Genomic DNA, 17878 nt, shown 5'->3' on the forward strand with positions numbered 1-17878 from the left:
TGCATGCACAGTATGTGTATAGCCTTAAGCCACTTAGTACAGGGTGCTTGCCTCCTTCTACAGATACCACCCACAATCCTCAGCATGTAACATCAGGGGAGAGGAAGCACCTGCCCAAGTCCTCCAGGAAGGTATATGCCAAAGTCTTTCATGAGTATGCCTAGCGAGTATACTCCTCCAGGTTGCAGCCTTGCTAAAAGGATTCAACTAATACAAAATACCGTCTACACGACGGGGGAACAATCGTCTTATGTTGGATGGGAGTGTTGCAGGCAGGGATGAAATCATTTTGGTCCAAGTGTACCAACATGTTTACTCTGGTGACCCAGAGTTTAGCAAGAATCTTGTAGTCCAAGTTCAGCATCGACTGGACCATAGAAGGAATTATCTACAGTGTCTGTATCAGGTTTGGGGTCCACCATAACCAAGGCAGCCTTTGTCAGGGGAAGCAACCCATTTGCCTGAGCCTGGTTCTACAGGTCCAGGAGTTGTGCAATGGGCAATCTGTATCAGGAATACATCAGAGCCTACCTAACCTAGGAAAGTGTGCCTCTCCCAGAGAGTCTACGAACTGGTCAACTTGCAGAGTGGGTGTTAAAAGTATATTAAGTAATATTATTTCACAAATACATTGCTTATTCCAGCCTGGGTATCAGATAAAGTCTCATTATTTCCCTTCAATATAGTCAACTGCAGCATCGAGGAGTCTATGTGCAGATGCAGTGCAACAAGTTGCCCCACCTTGTCATTCTAAGCATGCAGTATGGCCCTGTTTGAATGGAACTTTAGACACTTCAGTATTTCCGTGTGACTCACATGTGCAGCACTGCATTAAAGAAATGAATATCAAGCTTACAAGCCCTCATATATCCAGTGTCCAGCTCATGAAGGAAGCATTACGTGCGGGCCAAGTCCCTCAATTTCACCTGTGACCTACCTTGATATACCGGCTCTCCCTATTCACCTTCACTGCTGCTTTTTGAATGGCCCATGCCCCTTAAGCATAGAAATAAAATTCAATATAGTATAGATGATCCCTCCACCTTCAGCATGCTGGTAACCTCCACACTGAAGATAAATCTCCTTTAGACGGCAAAGTGGACTCTCTACCACTCAAGTAAGCTAAGACTGTCATTAGTCTCATATTAACAAAGTTTTGGAAACTCCTCTCAGGGGGCAGGAAGCCTACTTTCCGGCACCCCTTCATCACCTTCTATGTCTTTTGTATCCAGCACTAAAGGCACAGCAATTGGTGTGGGACCATGACTTGACACCCTCCAGGCAATAGCATCAGGCTGAGTACGATCACGTCAAGTTGCTCACCCGCTACTGAGGTTCGATTTTGTTCGTTAAAGTATTCCACTTTGAGCTATTTTAATGAGCCTTGAGGCATTGCACTGCTCATATACTTGCGGACTCTGCTTGGTGCAGTAGGCATACAGTGCTGGGTTGTAGCCCAAACTGCTGAAGCAATAACAGGACATAGCAGAGCATAGCCTGCTGTGTCTGTGCTCTGTCAAGCCACTTCTTATGGCCTCCTTACCAGTGCTGTGGTAATCTTGAAACTGGGCGCAAACTGTGTTTGCTTCCAGTTTCGCAAGATAAAGACAAATTGTGCCCAGTCTGAGTTTTTGACCATGCAGATTCCTCCAGGTATTAAATGAAAGAATTTGTGTAGCCAAAACAGTGTGGTGGATAGTATGGGTTTACGTATCTCCAACATTCCTGCTGAGAAAACTGGAAATCAAGCGTTGGACCCACAGAGGGAAATACATCACTGGGGTTCAATATTACCCCGGGTGATTTTAGCACCTGCTTGTAGCACTGCACCAGAGGCTGGCATGGAAGCTCACACTGCTGAAGTAGAGACAGAACACAGCTGATCAACACACGCTACCTGAGCTCTGACATAAACTCCTTAGTAGAAAGTCACACTGCTGCAACACTGACAGACCCATTCTGGAATAAAGACCCTCTGGGGGATCACTGGCGGGTGGAAGGTTGCACTGCTGGAGCAAGGATTTCACACTATGAACTCTGTGCTGGAGCACATCCAGCGGCAGGTGCTCCTGAGAAGCAGCAGTAGGGGGGGGGGGAGAGAGGGTAGTGAAGGATTTAAAAGAAATTAATAACTTACCTGCTGGCCGGCTACCCACTGCTGCTGCTGCCGTCTCTCCTCCGTCCTTCCTAGCTTCTGTGCAAGCAGGAGGGTCCCGGACTCCCAAGCTTCCCATAGATTGATTGGTTTGAGTGCTGTGGTTCGGTGCTCAGCCAGGGAATGGGGGCCTGGGCATGTTCTCCACCCAGGCTGCACCCAGGCTGTAATGCAGCCTGGATGGAGAACATGCAAAGTGCGCATGACTGTTTAGCCAGCTCGTGAGGGCCGGTCAAACAGTAATTGCGCACCTTACAGAGTGCCCATCATTCCTTCCCCCTGCTCTGAGATCAGAGCAGACTCGCCCGCCCATATCGGTGGAGAAACTCCATTTTGTGAAACATTAATGGGCTACTACTTAGAAGTGTCTGTCGCTGCTGTGAGGAGTAGCTATTTATTATGACCAGGCAAAACACTATTAGGTTAGCACTGTTACTGGTGAGGGATTTCAGAGGCGAAGTTGATGCTGCTTTGTAGATGCCCCCGGTACTGGAAACCACAGGTGGGAAGATTACATGGTGTCAGGACATACAATGGATGAAGCTGGCTCTACTAGAATACCGATGGGATACAACTGTGAAGAAATAACCCCCGGAAAGAGTGGCAACAACCAATGACAATAACGCGGACATGACTTTGAATCGAAGAGAACGTTTATTCAAGTCACAAAGGAAGCTCTTCCTCTATAATTGGCAGTATGTATGCATTGGTTGGTGTCTTTTAGAAGGACCACTTATGCATCCAAATCCTTTATGTGTCCGTCTGATCAGTGTTTGCCCCTGGAGCCATGTGTTTACCCACTAGTTCAGTCCATCAAGATGAAAGGGTTGGAGGGAGAAACATCCACTTATACAAAGACCAGCTTAAGAAGGGGGTATGCCGATATCACCCAGGCTGGTTACTGTTCAGGTGGCACAACATGTCTGCAAATACTGTGTCCTTTCAAGAAACATGCAGAATCCAGTGATGTTACAAAGTACCAAGCAGATTTTTTATTTTTTCGGCAGCAGTAATTATGATGTATTCTTGGAAGAAAAAACATAAGAAGGTTAATGAGCTGCACTTCACTGATGAGGACCAACAAGTGCAAAACTGGTCATATGTTATACTGCAACCAAGAGACCTTTCACTGAGGTAGTGTGTGCCTTAATTATGTTAAAAAAAACAATAAAAAAGTGCACAAATCTGGTCAAAAATAAATTGTGAAATTATGTGAGAAATTAGCTAAATGTTATAAACACTGCACTGAGACAGCAGAGGCTCATATAAGGAACTAGCAATGGGCGTGCTTACTTATACATTTGAAATATTGCAGCAGTATGTACTGGTGGCTAATGAATCCTAAGCTCTTCAAGTTATGGTTCCTGTGCCAAAGGTGAGAGGGGGACATCAAACACATATACACGTTACTGCTAAGATCTGGTATAGTTTTGTGGAATGTAAAGGAACTAATTTGTCACAATTCAGGATGTTCTTTTGTGAGCGAAGTGGTTTCTGTTGAAATGTGACCCAGTGCTGCAATTAGACGAAGATGTGCACTAGAGTGATTGTAGCATTTTAAGTGTTACCTAGGTTTTCTAATGAACATATAATGCAGAATTGTATCTGTGATTAATTAATGCACCAAAGCCTTAAACTTGAGGCCATGATTGGTTGTGACTCAATGAACGTTCCACACCATTCTTCAACATCTTCAAACTGGAATTTGTTATCTAAGAAGACATATTTATAGTCAGTTCTTGGTAACAACAGTTCAAAGTCAGCAGATGATTTTCAAATCTCATGCAAAATGGGCTGTCTCAGGCAAGTGGACTGCCTTAAAATCATCAAGTCGACATAAATTTTCTGTAGCAGTTGTCAAATATACCTTGTTTAAACAATTAAAATCTAATTTGCATAGCAGATGATGGAAAGTCATTGCATTAGTACTACCTGGAAGGTCTACACAATTGCAGCTATTTCTTCCCTTATATATATTTATTTCTTTTCTGCATAGTGCACACTGCAAACTGGATCCTCTCTAGAAGCAAGTAGGAATCCAGTGGCCAAAAAAGGTACCTGGTTTGACAATGATTGAGCCTGTGGTCCCCCAGAGTGGTAAGAACTTTCTCACAATGCACTTGAGTGGGCATCAGAACTGATGAAGAGAGCGAGAAAGAAGTTTAGACTCCATGCCTTTTTAGTGCTTGATCTTGAGGGGGCTGAAATGTGGTGATGGTGGCTCTTGCATAATATGAACAAGGGAGGGCTCTACTCAGACCTTCAACTATTTTGCTTTGAACACCTCAGACCCACTGTAAGATGGTATTTGAGATACAATTTCAGGTTTACCCGATAGTCCTCCTTTAAATTAAACCGGCTGCTTCATGTGTAGTCTTCCCAGCAGAAACCAACAACATGTCATCTGCAATGTTTGTAGCCATAGAATCAGATAGAATCTAAAGTGAAGGAGCTTTGGAACAGCAGCTCTGGAAGGCATTGGTGATGAGTTGGTTGAGTCATACCCCTGGCAGTGTCATTCAGAAGGAAAAGTCCTTGCAGTTTTGCTGCTTCAACTCCTGCTGTGTTTGTGTGTGCGTGATGCCACCTGCACTGCATTAGCTACTGTTGTTGGATGGTCCAGTTGTGCAATTGTGGTCTTTGTGATATTGGTCATGGGATAGAAAGTGTGAGATTGTCACAGACTCTCCCTTGCTCAATGGGAAAACACCAATGTCTTTCTGATGTCAATGGAGATATTCTTTAGATCCTCTTTGTCCAGATGTTCATCTTTTCTGGAAATGAAGAGTCAGCCAATGAGATTGTCTGACTCCTGGTAGACATTCTAGAACTGATTCATATATTTGTTGCCTGTCTGTGGGTGGAATGGTTCTTGTCTTCAGAGTGTAATACAATTGGCAGAGAGTCACGCACTGACACAATATGGGCACAATAAAAACAGCAAAATTAAGCGTTGCTGCATTTTGGGGTCGTTGTAGTACACAGTTTGCCACTACGATTTTGCACAGGTCGTGGATGTTTCTTGAAGAATATTAAATCAACTAAATCAGTCCCTGTCTAGTAGGATGATACCCCAACCTATCTTCACCTTCATTGAAGGTTGGACTCTGTCTCTGCCACTCTGGATGTAAAATGCATCATCTGTGGAATGAGATGGGACTGTAAATGTGTCTCCTTAATTTTGGCAAATCTTTTCATATCTATTTAATATTGACTTCTGAGCCCCTGAGAAGCCAACACGTAACATGTACCATGAGAGGATGAAGGGCTTGAGATTCACATTGATAATTTATCTAGTGCATAATAGTTGAAGAAAAAAATCCCTGCTCCAATAAGAGACCAGGAATATCGCATGACCTCTCTGTCTTGTTCCAGATTCTGTTTTCTAGTTATCAGTGGTCTCATTCGAACAGGATGAATTGGAATATCACATGACAGATTTTCATGGGGTGGAACTTCTGCCAATTCCAAACAGATTTTTGCATTATATTTTCTCTTCTCTTTCCATGGGCGATATAAAAGTGGATATGGACTAGTCTTTTATGGACTGTGTTGCCCGTTGTTTTTGAGACACCTCCTTATCTCCTTTACAGTTGTAGCTTGTCTTTGCCAGTCACCCACACCACTCAGAGCTTCTGTGTGGGGCGGGCATACTGCCTTTCTATTGCTTGCACTGCTCTCCAGTCTTTCTTCTTCGATCTGGTCAGCACTGGATCACTAGACGGGGCATTGCCTTTTGCTCAGTAGGTCTGCTTGGCATCTCCCACCTCGTATTTGAGTGCAGGGAATGTCTACTTTATTGTCTTCCATTGACTTAAGGCCAGTTCCTCTAGCCTCTGCTACAGAGTCCCTGGTGAACAAAGGCGCCTCCCCCTTGCATGGTTTTTCAGGATCTCAGCTGGGGCTGAGGGCTGGACTAGCTTCATTGCTATCGTTCATCAGACACTCGCTGGACTTCAGGCTGGCCAAAGACTTGCAACTGGGTAGGGAAGCCAGGGAGCCGCAGAGGCCCAGCATGGAGGGTGTTGGATCTTTCCCTATGAAGGCAAAAGAAGAAATAGAATATTTTAGTAAAGAGCTTGCCTATATATATATCAATATCTCAGCCACTTGCCTTTGATGGAGAACTTGACAACATGCACAGATATCAGTCTTACATGTGGGTACTTCCCCTTCCAGAGGCCATCTATCGACAAACACTACGTTTGAGTAAAGCATTTAATAGGTGCTTATTCCATCCATCTAACTCGGTTATCAATCCTGTCTCCACAAAGCAAGTGAAGGTTTCAGAGCATTGGTGCTGAGAGCTTCCATTTGGATCTCCCTACTGCTGTGCTTAAGTACTTACCATTGATTCAAATTAAGTGCAAGTAAAAAAAAACGACTTTTCACTCAGTGACGCGATCATCCTCTGTTCAATGTCATGGTCTGGCCATGTGAGATCAATTTAGTGATACTTTTTGGTTCTCAAATACATTAAACATTACAAACATTTGATGAGGATGGGAAACTTTTTGAAGTGTTGAAAATCTTGAGGCTAGGTTATAATGCGCAGACATCCCTCCTGCTATATCTTGTTTTATTATTTTGCAGCCTGGGAGTGATTGGGTGCCTTAATTTCACCAGGATTTCTTGTGTAATTTGCAAGTTGTAACTCTGAATCCCAACAAGTCATGTCAGTCTTCTGGAGTCATTAAATTGGGTAATCCTGACATCTATCACAGTCCTTAGAGACGGCAAAAACTCTGATATAAAGCAGTATTTTAAAACAGGTTATCATTATTTGCCTGGGATTGCAGTTTCCACTCATTTTCTTTATGGCTGTTGTGCTATCTGGCTATTACCATACATGCACAAATCAAAGGCATGTGGGCGCTATCTCGCCTGCAACTGGCCACATAGGACCTTCATCTTTATATACCTTTACATTCATCTCTCCGTTCCTAGCTTCACAACCCTCAACTTCCCGCATGCATTGGCATCAAGAGGTATCGTGTTAGGGTATGAACCGTGTCTTTCTCCCTCTTTTACCAAGTATTGCCACACCTGTATTCTATGCGTGCCTCACCCTTTAGATCTGTCTTTTCCCGATATCGATCCAGGCCAAAAGCCAGGATGGTGATGAAGTCATTAACTTGTAATTTGCGGAAAACATCAATTACGTTGTTACATGGACGAGTCGATTTGCAGTCATGGGGGTGGGGGTGTGATGGTGGGAATCAAAATCAGCCTAAAAAGCACTATCTTCAGCTCCGCCACTATTTATTTCACTACATTGATAAAACTTGCCTTCTACTGCATAGCCTTATCTGATTTGCTTACCAGAAACTCTGGTACTCTTAGTCTCTAAGGTTCATCTCCATTTGAGCTGAACTGTATTTTGTACTCTGGTACTCAGTCTCTAAGGTTCATCTTCATTTGAGCTAGACTGTATTTTGTACTCTGGTTCTCAGTCTCTAAGGTTCATCTCCATTTGAGCTGAATCTGAACTGTATTTTGTATTCTGGTATTCAGTCTCTAAGGTTCATCTCAATTTGAGCTCAAGCTGAACTGTATTTTGTACTCTGGTACTCAGTCTCTAAGGTTCCTCTCCATTTGAGCTGAAGCTAAACTGTATTGTGTACTCTGGTACTCAGTCTCCGAGGTTCATCTCCATTTGAGCTGAAGCTGAACTGTATTTTGTAGTCTGTTACTCAGTCTCTAAGGTTCATCTTCATTTGAGCTGAAGCTGAACTGTATTGTGTACTCTGGTACTCCGTCTCTGAGGTTCATCTCCCTTTAAGCTGAACTGTATTTTGTTTTTAACTGAAGGTTTTTTGGTGACAGTGAAGGACTGAGATCGAAGAACAGAGTAACACTATTAATGGGAGCAGTTCACTGGATTTGCAAAGTTTTGTGTATGTAAAGTTTCTGGTTTTCGGAAATATGTGACATGGTCCCCAGTAGCTAATGATATGGACGCCTAGGGTCTGGTAGTAATGGAATAACTAGAAAAGAGTTTTCCCTACGTTACTCAAAGAACCTGTTTTGTCACCAGGCACAGAGTGAAAGGACCTAGTCATCCCTCTCTTTGGTTCACCTTTATCTTGTTCACGAAGGAACAAGCAGTGCTTAATTTGTAACATAATGTTCCGGGGCCTAAGATATTTCTCAAGGGAACACTGCAGCACCACCTCTGGACCTTGCCAGCGCTATCGAAATATCAGTACCAAGGACAAGTGCTTACCACTACAGTCCTACAAATGTGATCATTTGAACTAAACTAGGGGACCCAAACCTGTAAGCTGGCCTTAACGCTCTAGTGTTACTATTTTAATAATCGTATATTGAATATATTGATTTGCTCATATACTTTTTTTAGTGTTCAAAAGTTTTTTATTGGTTGTTTTACACAAATGAATAAACAGAAACTGCACAGATATAGATACATTGTTACCAAAAAGAAATTAAACACGCTACGATGATGATGGAGAACCCGACAAGAAGGTGAATAAGATATCGTTGACATCATGACTCTTACATATATACATTATCTTGCAAACCCTATGACAGGTACTTGGGAAATGAATGAGGGGCTATTAGGGTCCAGAATATATCTGAGCAGAGCTGAACATAATTCAAAAAGAAAAATAATCCTAAACATTCATAGTACAAAATAATACAGACGGTACATTGTCGGTAAACATCTACTAAAGTACTACTGCGATCTGTCGCTGCTGGGACCCTATGGGAGAAAATAGTTAGCATACAGTTATTACTCTGATATGGGCAGACGGTGAGCCTACTCCCCTTTTTGGGGGGTGTAATTGACGGTGGTTTGTGTGATTCAAAGTATATATCAAGGCTAGCCCACATATGTCTAACGGGGGGTTTCAATGGTGAATTTTGGAGAGTAATATTATAAGCGCCTCTGAGTTGAGAGATTCAATTTAACCAGCATTTAAATGACGATCTCTGGGTGTCCTTCCAGTTATTCAATATAACCTTAAATGCTGCTATCAGGAGGAGATCCAAAAGAGCACTATCTTTATCATTCAAGGAGTCCACCCTGGCTAAGTCAAAAATCAGCGTTGAGAGTTCCCTTTGAAGGGAGCATGAGAATAGTTTAGAAATAAAGTTGAATATACTATCCCAAAAAGGTTTTACTCATTTGCAGTATAGTAGTAGGTGGACAAGGTCCCCTAACTCCTCCTAACAGTTCCAACATCTGGAATCCTCGCTAATCTTATTTAGGTGTAGGCGAGCTGGAGTCCAGTACGCCTTATGTAGGAGCCAACATTTTGTCTGGGAAAGGGCTGGTGAGACTTTGTCCCTAAAGACAGATATCCATGTTTTGGACGAGACCACTTCAGAGATCGGGGAAGAGGAATGTTATTCTCAGTAGAAGGTAAGGTTCTTATTAAGGCCTGAGCGTTTTGGACGGAGTAGTTGGTAAATCCAGGACACTTGGTGACCCAATGTATTTATCTTTGTTAGGTGTTGTGGGAGACTCGGGGAAGAGGGCATTAGTTTAGCCTTTTTTAGTGCTGCCTTCACTTTTAAGAAATTGTAGAACTCCATAGAGCCCAAATTGAATTTAGACTGTAAATCTTTGAAGGTAATGGGATACTCTGAGTCTACTAATTGTGATGGGAAGAAAATCCCTTTGTCTATCCATGCGGTGTAGTGTAGTGTGCTCCCCTGATATAGAATCTTATGGTTGTCCCACAATACTCTAATTGCGATTGTCTGACGCTGATGTCCATTTTTTATTTATTTTCAGTAGGGTACATTTTGTGTTCTTAAAAATAGATTTTGAGCAGGAGACTCTCGTAAAATTGGAAGTAAGTAGAGCAGCTGGGGACAGGTTGTTGAGCAGCAATTTCTCAATATCTAACCAGACTGGAGTATATCTCACTGGTGGAGCGAACCAGTACGAGCTTTGTTTAGCTAAAAATGCTGTCTGGTACAGTTTAAAGTCAGCTAGGTTTACTACCCCAAGGGACTTGTCCAGTCTGAGTTTTTTTAGACTAACCCTGGCCTTTTTCCCCTGCCATAAAAACTTGGAGATAACAATGTCCAGCTTACGGAGGAACTCCTCCGTCAATGTAAGGTGAAGCATGGTTATTAGGTAGTTCACTAATGGTGTAATCATCATCTTGATGGTTTCAATTTGACCCCACCACGTGATAAATCTTGGAGACTATGCATTTAGGAGGTCTTTAATTTTCTCCAGAGTGATGGATTCATTCTTTTGTAGAGACTCCAGGATATTACTGCCGAATTCTACCCCTAGATATTTAATGAATCCCGGCTGCCAGGCGAGGCCCGAGTCACCCAATATCTCTCTAGTGCTATTAGACTAGGGCTACTAGGGCTTAACTTCTGATTTCTCCCTGTTCAATTTGTATCCGGAGTGGGACGAGTAGGTGTCTATGGTACGCATCAGGGGTGTTATGGACAAGCCCGGATCCTCTGTGACTATGAGAATGTCGTCCACGTAAGCTGCCAATTTCACCTGGAAATCTTTAAAGCATACTCCCTTTATTTCATGGTTATGTTTTATGTCCTGTATTAATGGTTCAAGGGCTAGGAGAAAGAGGGAAGGGGAAAGGGGGCAGCCTTGTTTAGTACCTTTGTTCAAGTGTAAAAGCCTCTGATAAAGTTCCATTTATCCCGATGCATGTGGTTGGTGCTGTATACATCACCATAACCATATTAATGAATGTGCTACCTAAGTTAAAAGACAACATGCAATGTCTCAGGAATGACCACGAGACTCTGCCAAACTCCTTTTCTGCGTCAGAGTGATTGTTAGAGGGAACAGGTTTCATCCTTGCTTGTTCAAGTATATGACACAATAAGCGTGTGTTGTCATTAGACATACGGTGTTCGAGGAAACCGACTTGGGAATTACTGATTAACTTAGGGAGAACCCCATTCAGTTTTAGTGCTAACATTTTTGCATGGATTTTGCAATCGACATTAATCAGTGAAATTGGCCTATAGCTTTCAGGTAATAAGGGGTCTTTCCCTTTTTTGGGGGGGAATGACAATGATGTTGGTTTCTTTCATCGATTTGGGTGTACGTCCCTCCCTGGCAATGGTATTAAAAACCTTTAACAGAGTTGTTGTAGAGACTCTCCAAATGTTTTGTAAAAAGACGCTGAGAAGAATTCCGGCCCCGGGGCCTTGTTACTTTTGAGGGATCTGATAGCGTTATTTAATTCTGTAACTGAGAAGGGTTTACCCAAAGCATCACCCTCTGCCTCTGACAAACTTGGAAGATTTACAGCCAGATTCATGAAGCAAAAGCATTCTGCGAAGCATTCTGCGAATCTGGCCCTTTGCAAGCGCTTTTTTTGCATTTGGGATTCATCATCCCAAATACAAAAATCGCAAATTTTGAAATCGATAAATTGCGAGGAATTGCATTTAAGGAATCTCTATTTGAGATTCCTTAAATGCAATTCATGAACCATTTTAGAATTTCGAATTCGCAATTTTGGGTATGACTTCGTGGTAAATAGCGAAATCTTAGAAAAATGCACTTTAGTGCATTTTTCTAAGATTTTCTAAGTTTTTTCTAAGTTGTATGTTACACACACACATGTCCTTTGGACATGTGTGTGCGCAACACCAGTGTAAATCACCATTTCAGGGGTGCTACAGGGTGTCCTTTGGACACCCTGGCACCCTTGAAATCACTTCCTTATTTGCGATTCGCTAATTGCTATTCGCAAATAAGGAATGACTCCCCATTCATTCCTATGGGCCTTTGGCCCATAGGAATGAATGGGGAGTCATTCCTTATTTGCGATTAGCAATTAGCGAATCGCAAATAAGGAAGCAGTAGAAATCGCTATAAATTTTGCGATTTCTTCATGCATCCCATTTTGCGAGTCTTTAATAGCGATTCCTTAATAATCGCTATTAAGGACTCGCAAAAGAGGAGCATGATGAATCTGGGGGTTAGAGACTTTAGATATGTGGTTCACTCTTCCGAGTTGACAGTTTGTTTGTTCTTATACAAGTCCTTATAGAAGGTTTTAAATGCGTTCAGGATCTCTTTTTGTTTAGTTTGGATGATATTGGTGGAATCTTTTATGGAGGAGATAGTGAACTGTCTTTGCTTGTGTTTGAGGTATGAGGCTAATAATTTCCCCGCTCTATTTCCTTCGCAGAGCTTGAGGGCTTTGAATTTGTTGATCCACACACCCGCCCGATTACTCACAATTTTGTTATATTCATATTTTTTCTTTACTAATTGTTCTAATAAATCCTTCTTATCTATTTTGTGGGCATGTAAGGTTTCTAAGAGTTTAATCTCTTTTTCTAGAGCATTTAATTCTGAATTTAGTTTCTTATTAATTTTTGCTTTAATCCCAATGAGTACCCCCCAGATGGTTGCCTTAAGCCTGTCCCACATGGGGAAAGTGTTTGTATCTGGAAGGTCGTAGTGTGTGATATAGTCGTAGATATCATTCTCTATTGTTGCTCTATCCGCAGGGTCGGAAAGTACCTCCTCGTTAAAGCTCCACCGTTTGGGGGGGAAGTGTGGGATGAGTACCTGCTAGTTTGGTACATATACTGGAATGGTCTGACACTTGTATAGGGGCAATGTCCGTTTGGTCAATTGGATGAGTGTAGGGGCCTGGTATTAAAATATAGTCAATCCTAGTGTATGAGTTGTGCGGGGTTGAGTAAAACGTATACTCACACGAGTCTGGGTGCTGGAGGCGCCAGGCGTCCTTGAGATAAAATTTGGAGCAAATTTTCTGAAGCACCTCATGGGAACGGGTGATTTGATATCTACATTTAGATTGGCGGTCAATTAGAGGATCTAGAGGCAGATTGAAGTCCCCACCTACTATGACATGTTCTTCTTGGGGGAAGCTACCTATGGTATCTGAGATCATTTCCCAAAAGGCGGGCTCATCGGAGTTAGGGACATAAATATTGAGGACTTGGGTTGGGTCCTCCCCTTTTTTTAAGTGTGTGACTAACATCCTTCTCTCATCATCATGTACGTGTAATATTCGATTTTCTGGCTATTAGAGTACTAACCCCTTTCTTCTTATGATCTGATGGTGAACAGAATATGTGGAAAATCCAGTTATGTTTGATAAAGCTAACGTCCTCCTCCGAGACTTTCGTTTCCTGGAGAAGAAGAATATCGCCCTTTGTTTTGGCCAGTTAGTCAAAGATTTTCCTACGCTTAATAGGGTGGTTTAACCCCTTCACATTTAGGGAAAAATATATCGAGATCCTCTACAATACTTTTAGTCTGAACCATTGCCTGGTCTAATATTGGCTACCTGGGTAAACATATCTTGAGTGTGAGTGTGAGACACGTTTCGCAAAGTTCTCCGTAATGTACCTAATGTCATGGGAGCAGTCAGCTGGCAGGGAATTCTATCTTTGCGAACCGTAAGGGCCCTGACACCGAGCTTGTTCCTGGAGTAGCGCATACCTGTAATTTCTGCATGTTTAGAAAAATAAAGCATAAAATTACCATACAATAAAAAGAAAACAACCACATAATTCCCCCCCAGTCCCTCCTCCCCCTCCCCATCTCCCCCCCCCCATGAATTTGAAAGTGGGAGCTGCAACGGCAGGTCCGTCAACTGGTATCCAGGAGGGTTTCAACTAGGTTTTATCTAATCTGAATTAACGCAACTGACATAGTGCTAACTCTTTACATTAACCTTAGCAAATGCGACCTGTACATAGTGTTCAGTCCTATAACTCGTGTTAACCGTTAGGTTCCTAGTAAGCGGCTCCGATCCTATTCGGAGAACAATAAAGCAAAACATGAAATTTCAATGTTTATGAGAAACATGGACTGTTGAGCCAACCATTGTTGCAGAATACAGTATCTAATACATAAGCAAATATATTTATACCCAGCAAGCTAGTAAGCTGGAGCACATGTATAAATGGTGAACCACCCACCACCCGTACTCACCAACTTGTTCCCACGGCCCGTTACATGCTAAATTACAATATATCAAGCACGCTAGGGTATCGGTGCGTAAACCATGGACCGTTACATCAATATGCCCAGTCAGTGAGCTCAGTACGGGAGTAGGGAACAGCAGCTATTCTAGGTCAAAGGATGTCATGACTTCCGTTAATTTAAGGCTCCAGCTGTGAATTCCACTTCTTGTACCGGGGAAGCGTCTAAATGCCTTGCTAGTTCCTTAAGGTTTGTGAAGAAGTGCGCTTGCCATTTTCAAATATTCTACATTTTTCTGGGCCTGCAAAGGAAAATTGGATGTTTTTGTCTCTTAGCTTATCTCTCAGTAGAACAAAACCTTTCCTTGTGTCTACTGTTTGTTTTGAGTAGTCCTGTGAGCAGTTTATCCGATGGCCTTCCCATGAGGCTTGGTGGTTCTTCCTAGCGAAGTTAAGTTAAGGATGGCCTCCGTGTGTTGAAAACGCAAAGGTTTGCATTTCATTGGACGAGTCGTTTTCCTGTTTGAGGAGGTAAACGTTGGAATCCTATGTGCCCTGTCCATTTCTAAAGGCTGGGGGAATTTTATGCCAGTGACTATGGGTAACCAGGTTTCTAAGAATGCACCGCAAGATCCCACTGCATCTTCAGCCCTCTGGAACTCCAAAAATGCATATATTTCCTCTCCTTTTGCAGTCTTCCAACTCAGCTGTCTGTCTTTTAAGCTCGCATGTGATGTCTCGGATGTGTAACACTTCCTTGCTAGTCTGGGAAGCTACATCTTCCCCGTCACTTATTCTCTGCTCTGCATCAGTGATTTTTGAATTGATTGTGCTCATGTCTGCTCTGATGGCGGTGAGATCCAGCTGCATGGAGTCTGTGTTTTGTTTAGTGGATTTCGCCAAATCAGCCAGTTTCCTTAAGATCATGTCCATTGTTCTGCTGCTATGGGATTTGGCTTTGATTGGAGAGTCTGAGACCGCCGATTCAACTTTTGACTTCTTGACTAGCGCTCTAGATTCTTTGTCAACCATCTTGCGTCAGGACCTGGGACCTATGGAGGATCTGAAGTCGACCGGTATGGGATTTATTTCTTCCAGCAAGCTGGTGGGTAGAAGCAGACAATCAAGAGGACCCAGCAGTATCCCCAGCGCACAAACAAGTTACATGGGACGTTGTGTGTATATCTGTATGCCTAGCTTGATTAGCTTACACAGCGTCCGCCACCAATAGATATTGTCTTGCCTAGAGGTCACTTCCGAATGAGGCCTTCATTATTCCGTAGCAGACGAGATCAGGCATGTTTTGGAAAGGTGATATTGGCTGCACAGGTTGCTCAGGCTACTTGGTGGTGGTACTTGGTGGTGATACTATGGTGGTACTATTATTGAACAGAAATACCAGCAGCACCTGCATCCTATCATCCCTGGCAAAACACTGGCAATATACTGATAATATACTGATAATGAACTGGCAAGAAACTGGCAATACTCTGGCTGCTTAGTGCCCACCGCGCCCCCCTGTAACACTAGCGATGGTAAAATAGTGAGCACTGCAACACCTGGGGATGAGCCGCGTTTTCAAAGCACAGGAACCTCCGTTGCGCTGTAGACAACACCTCACAAGTACTTTGCTTCTGGGGCTTGTGCAGCGTATATGATTAGAGACTGGGCATTAGGATCCACAAGCTTGTTCATGACACCTTTGCTTTTGATGGTAAGACTGCGCGATAGAGCAGAGAGATAGTGCAGGAGCACCCCAGCAACAGCACGCATGCACTCCGTTTCTCCTCCGATCATGGGAGCCTCGCCGCCATTTTAAGCTCAGGCGTGCCTCTTCTCTGTGAATCGCGGGTTTGGGTACGATGCCTACTTCCCTTGTCGGCAGAGAAAGCGCAGGTCCTTACACACTATATCGGGATAGCAGCGCCGTAGGTGTTATGAGATATGGACTGGTGAGACCTTCAGGCGCCATTGCAGGGTCAGGCATTGCAGGCATAAACGGCTTGTATTAGCCGACTGGATCCTTGAAACCTCATAATATATGCACCGCTGATCGTCGTCACCCACCTTCTGATGTCGGAAAGGCATCAGGGCGGAAGGATTTTGCTGCACATTCAGTTATTCTCCTACATTACGCCGTTGTCCAGGCGCCGCCATTTTGTGGGCTTCGGGTCGACAGGTCCCGCTACCTTCCTTAGCTATTTGTGGACAATCTAGAAATTACCATCCGATCTTCTTGCCTCATTTTGTGCCCCATACGTTCATGAGCCGAAATCTGGTGTCTGCATCCTCGAACAATCGATTTAGCTCCAGATTTTGCATAGAAGTCGCTCGTCCTTGCACCAAGCTACGGGATCAGGCAGCCATTACCACTGCCGTCCAAGCCACGCCATATAATTTTTTTAAATAGACTGACACCACACCTTGTGGTGGACAGTCATGTATATGTGCCAGTGTTACGAAATAAGTGCCGGTGCTGAGCACTGCTACAAATTAAGCACTGGGAAGGAGGCAATGACTGGTGCAGAGAGACCAGAAAACGCAACACCTTTCCCTGGTAAAGCAGAGATGGGGTTGTCAAACATCTACACATCCACACTCTCCCCTTAAAACGAGGGAAACACAGACAGCAATCAGGTTTTCCTGAAAGAAAACCATATTTAGTAATCTATCACAACAGGGAGGAAGACATAGAAACAGTCACCCCACTACCCGGAAAATGGGAGAAAGCAGAGACCACAGTATCGCTGAGGTTGGGAACAAATGACTAGATTAACTCATTACCCAAAAGAAAACAATTCCCAAGTCTGATAAGTGTAAACTCCTTTATAAAACAAATATGAAAACCATAGTGTAGAAGATGAACTCACCAAGGGGGCCCCACGGCTCGCTGTCCTGCTTCCCATCACCCTGCCTCTGTGAGTCGGAACCGAGGCTCATCTCCGCAGACAACTGTTCTGTGCTGGCAAAGCTGTGCCTGAGTGAAGGACAAGAAGGTGTTACTGAACAGAGCCTTCTTATCAGAGCGGGGGGAGTGAGGGAAGGATGGGAGAAACACATGGATTGGCTGGAAGGGATCATTGTGCTAAATTGTGAGGAGTAAGTGAGTTTAACTACCTTGTCTGGTAGGATTTAGTTCTTAAAAACTGCATTCTGGGAAATTAATTTAGTTTTACAGTTGTAAATCTAAATGAAGTCCTTCCAGCTTCGACAACCTAAATAATATATTAATCTTCTTAGTTGAAGAAGTATTTCCTTATGGGAGTCAATTTCATCTTTAGAAGAGTCACTGCATTTGTGATTGCTGAAAGGTTTTGAGACATGTCTATTGCATGACTCATATTTAAAGTGCTTGTCCAAAATGAAGAGGATCCAGAATTACAGTTATAAATTCTGTGCATGTTGGCCACTTTTCCTTATGGCATCTACCCAATCTCTTTGCTGTCCCGAAAGACATTGATGGGTAGCAAACATCGATACTCAATAGTGTTCCTGACCTCTCTCTTCTGGTGATAGGCAACAAAATACTAAAAGTTTAAAAGCTGGTACCAAGAATAATAATAAATGAAATAACGAAAGATTCTTTGGCCATGGTTATGAGAGGCCATTATTTCTGATACAGAATTTCAAGTTGTGTGGTAATCACAGCACCTTAGCATTTTTTCTCATGTCAATTTCAGCTGGTCAAACGTGCCACATTTTACTGGGTTGAAAGCAGCAAGTAAATACAGAGGAATGCAGAATTTGGTGTGGAAACTGCAAAATTCAACATGTAATTCACAATTC

The 17878-nt window shown here is 43.0% G+C and overlaps 1 protein-coding gene across 1 annotated transcript in view; it reads right to left on the reverse strand.

The window, feature by feature from the left end:
* Positions 1-5935: 5935 nt before the first annotated feature.
* The window catches only part of RUNDC3A (RUN domain containing 3A), a 103557-nt gene continuing 91614 nt past the window's right edge, over positions 5936-17878 (reverse strand). Inside the window, exons 10-11 of the mRNA XM_078645184.1 lie at positions 16963-17069; positions 5936-6192 (exon numbers count right to left, since the gene is read on the reverse strand). Of these exons, the coding sequence (XP_078501310.1) occupies positions 6050-6192; positions 16963-17069 (250 nt within the window). The 3' untranslated portion in view covers positions 5936-6049. The remainder of the gene's footprint in view (positions 6193-16962; positions 17070-17878) is intronic.

The sequence above is a fragment of the Lissotriton helveticus genome, chromosome 5_1, assembly GCF_964261635.1.
Source record: "Lissotriton helveticus chromosome 5_1, aLisHel1.1, whole genome shotgun sequence".
In the NCBI taxonomy this organism is placed as follows: Eukaryota; Metazoa; Chordata; class Amphibia; order Caudata; family Salamandridae; genus Lissotriton; species Lissotriton helveticus.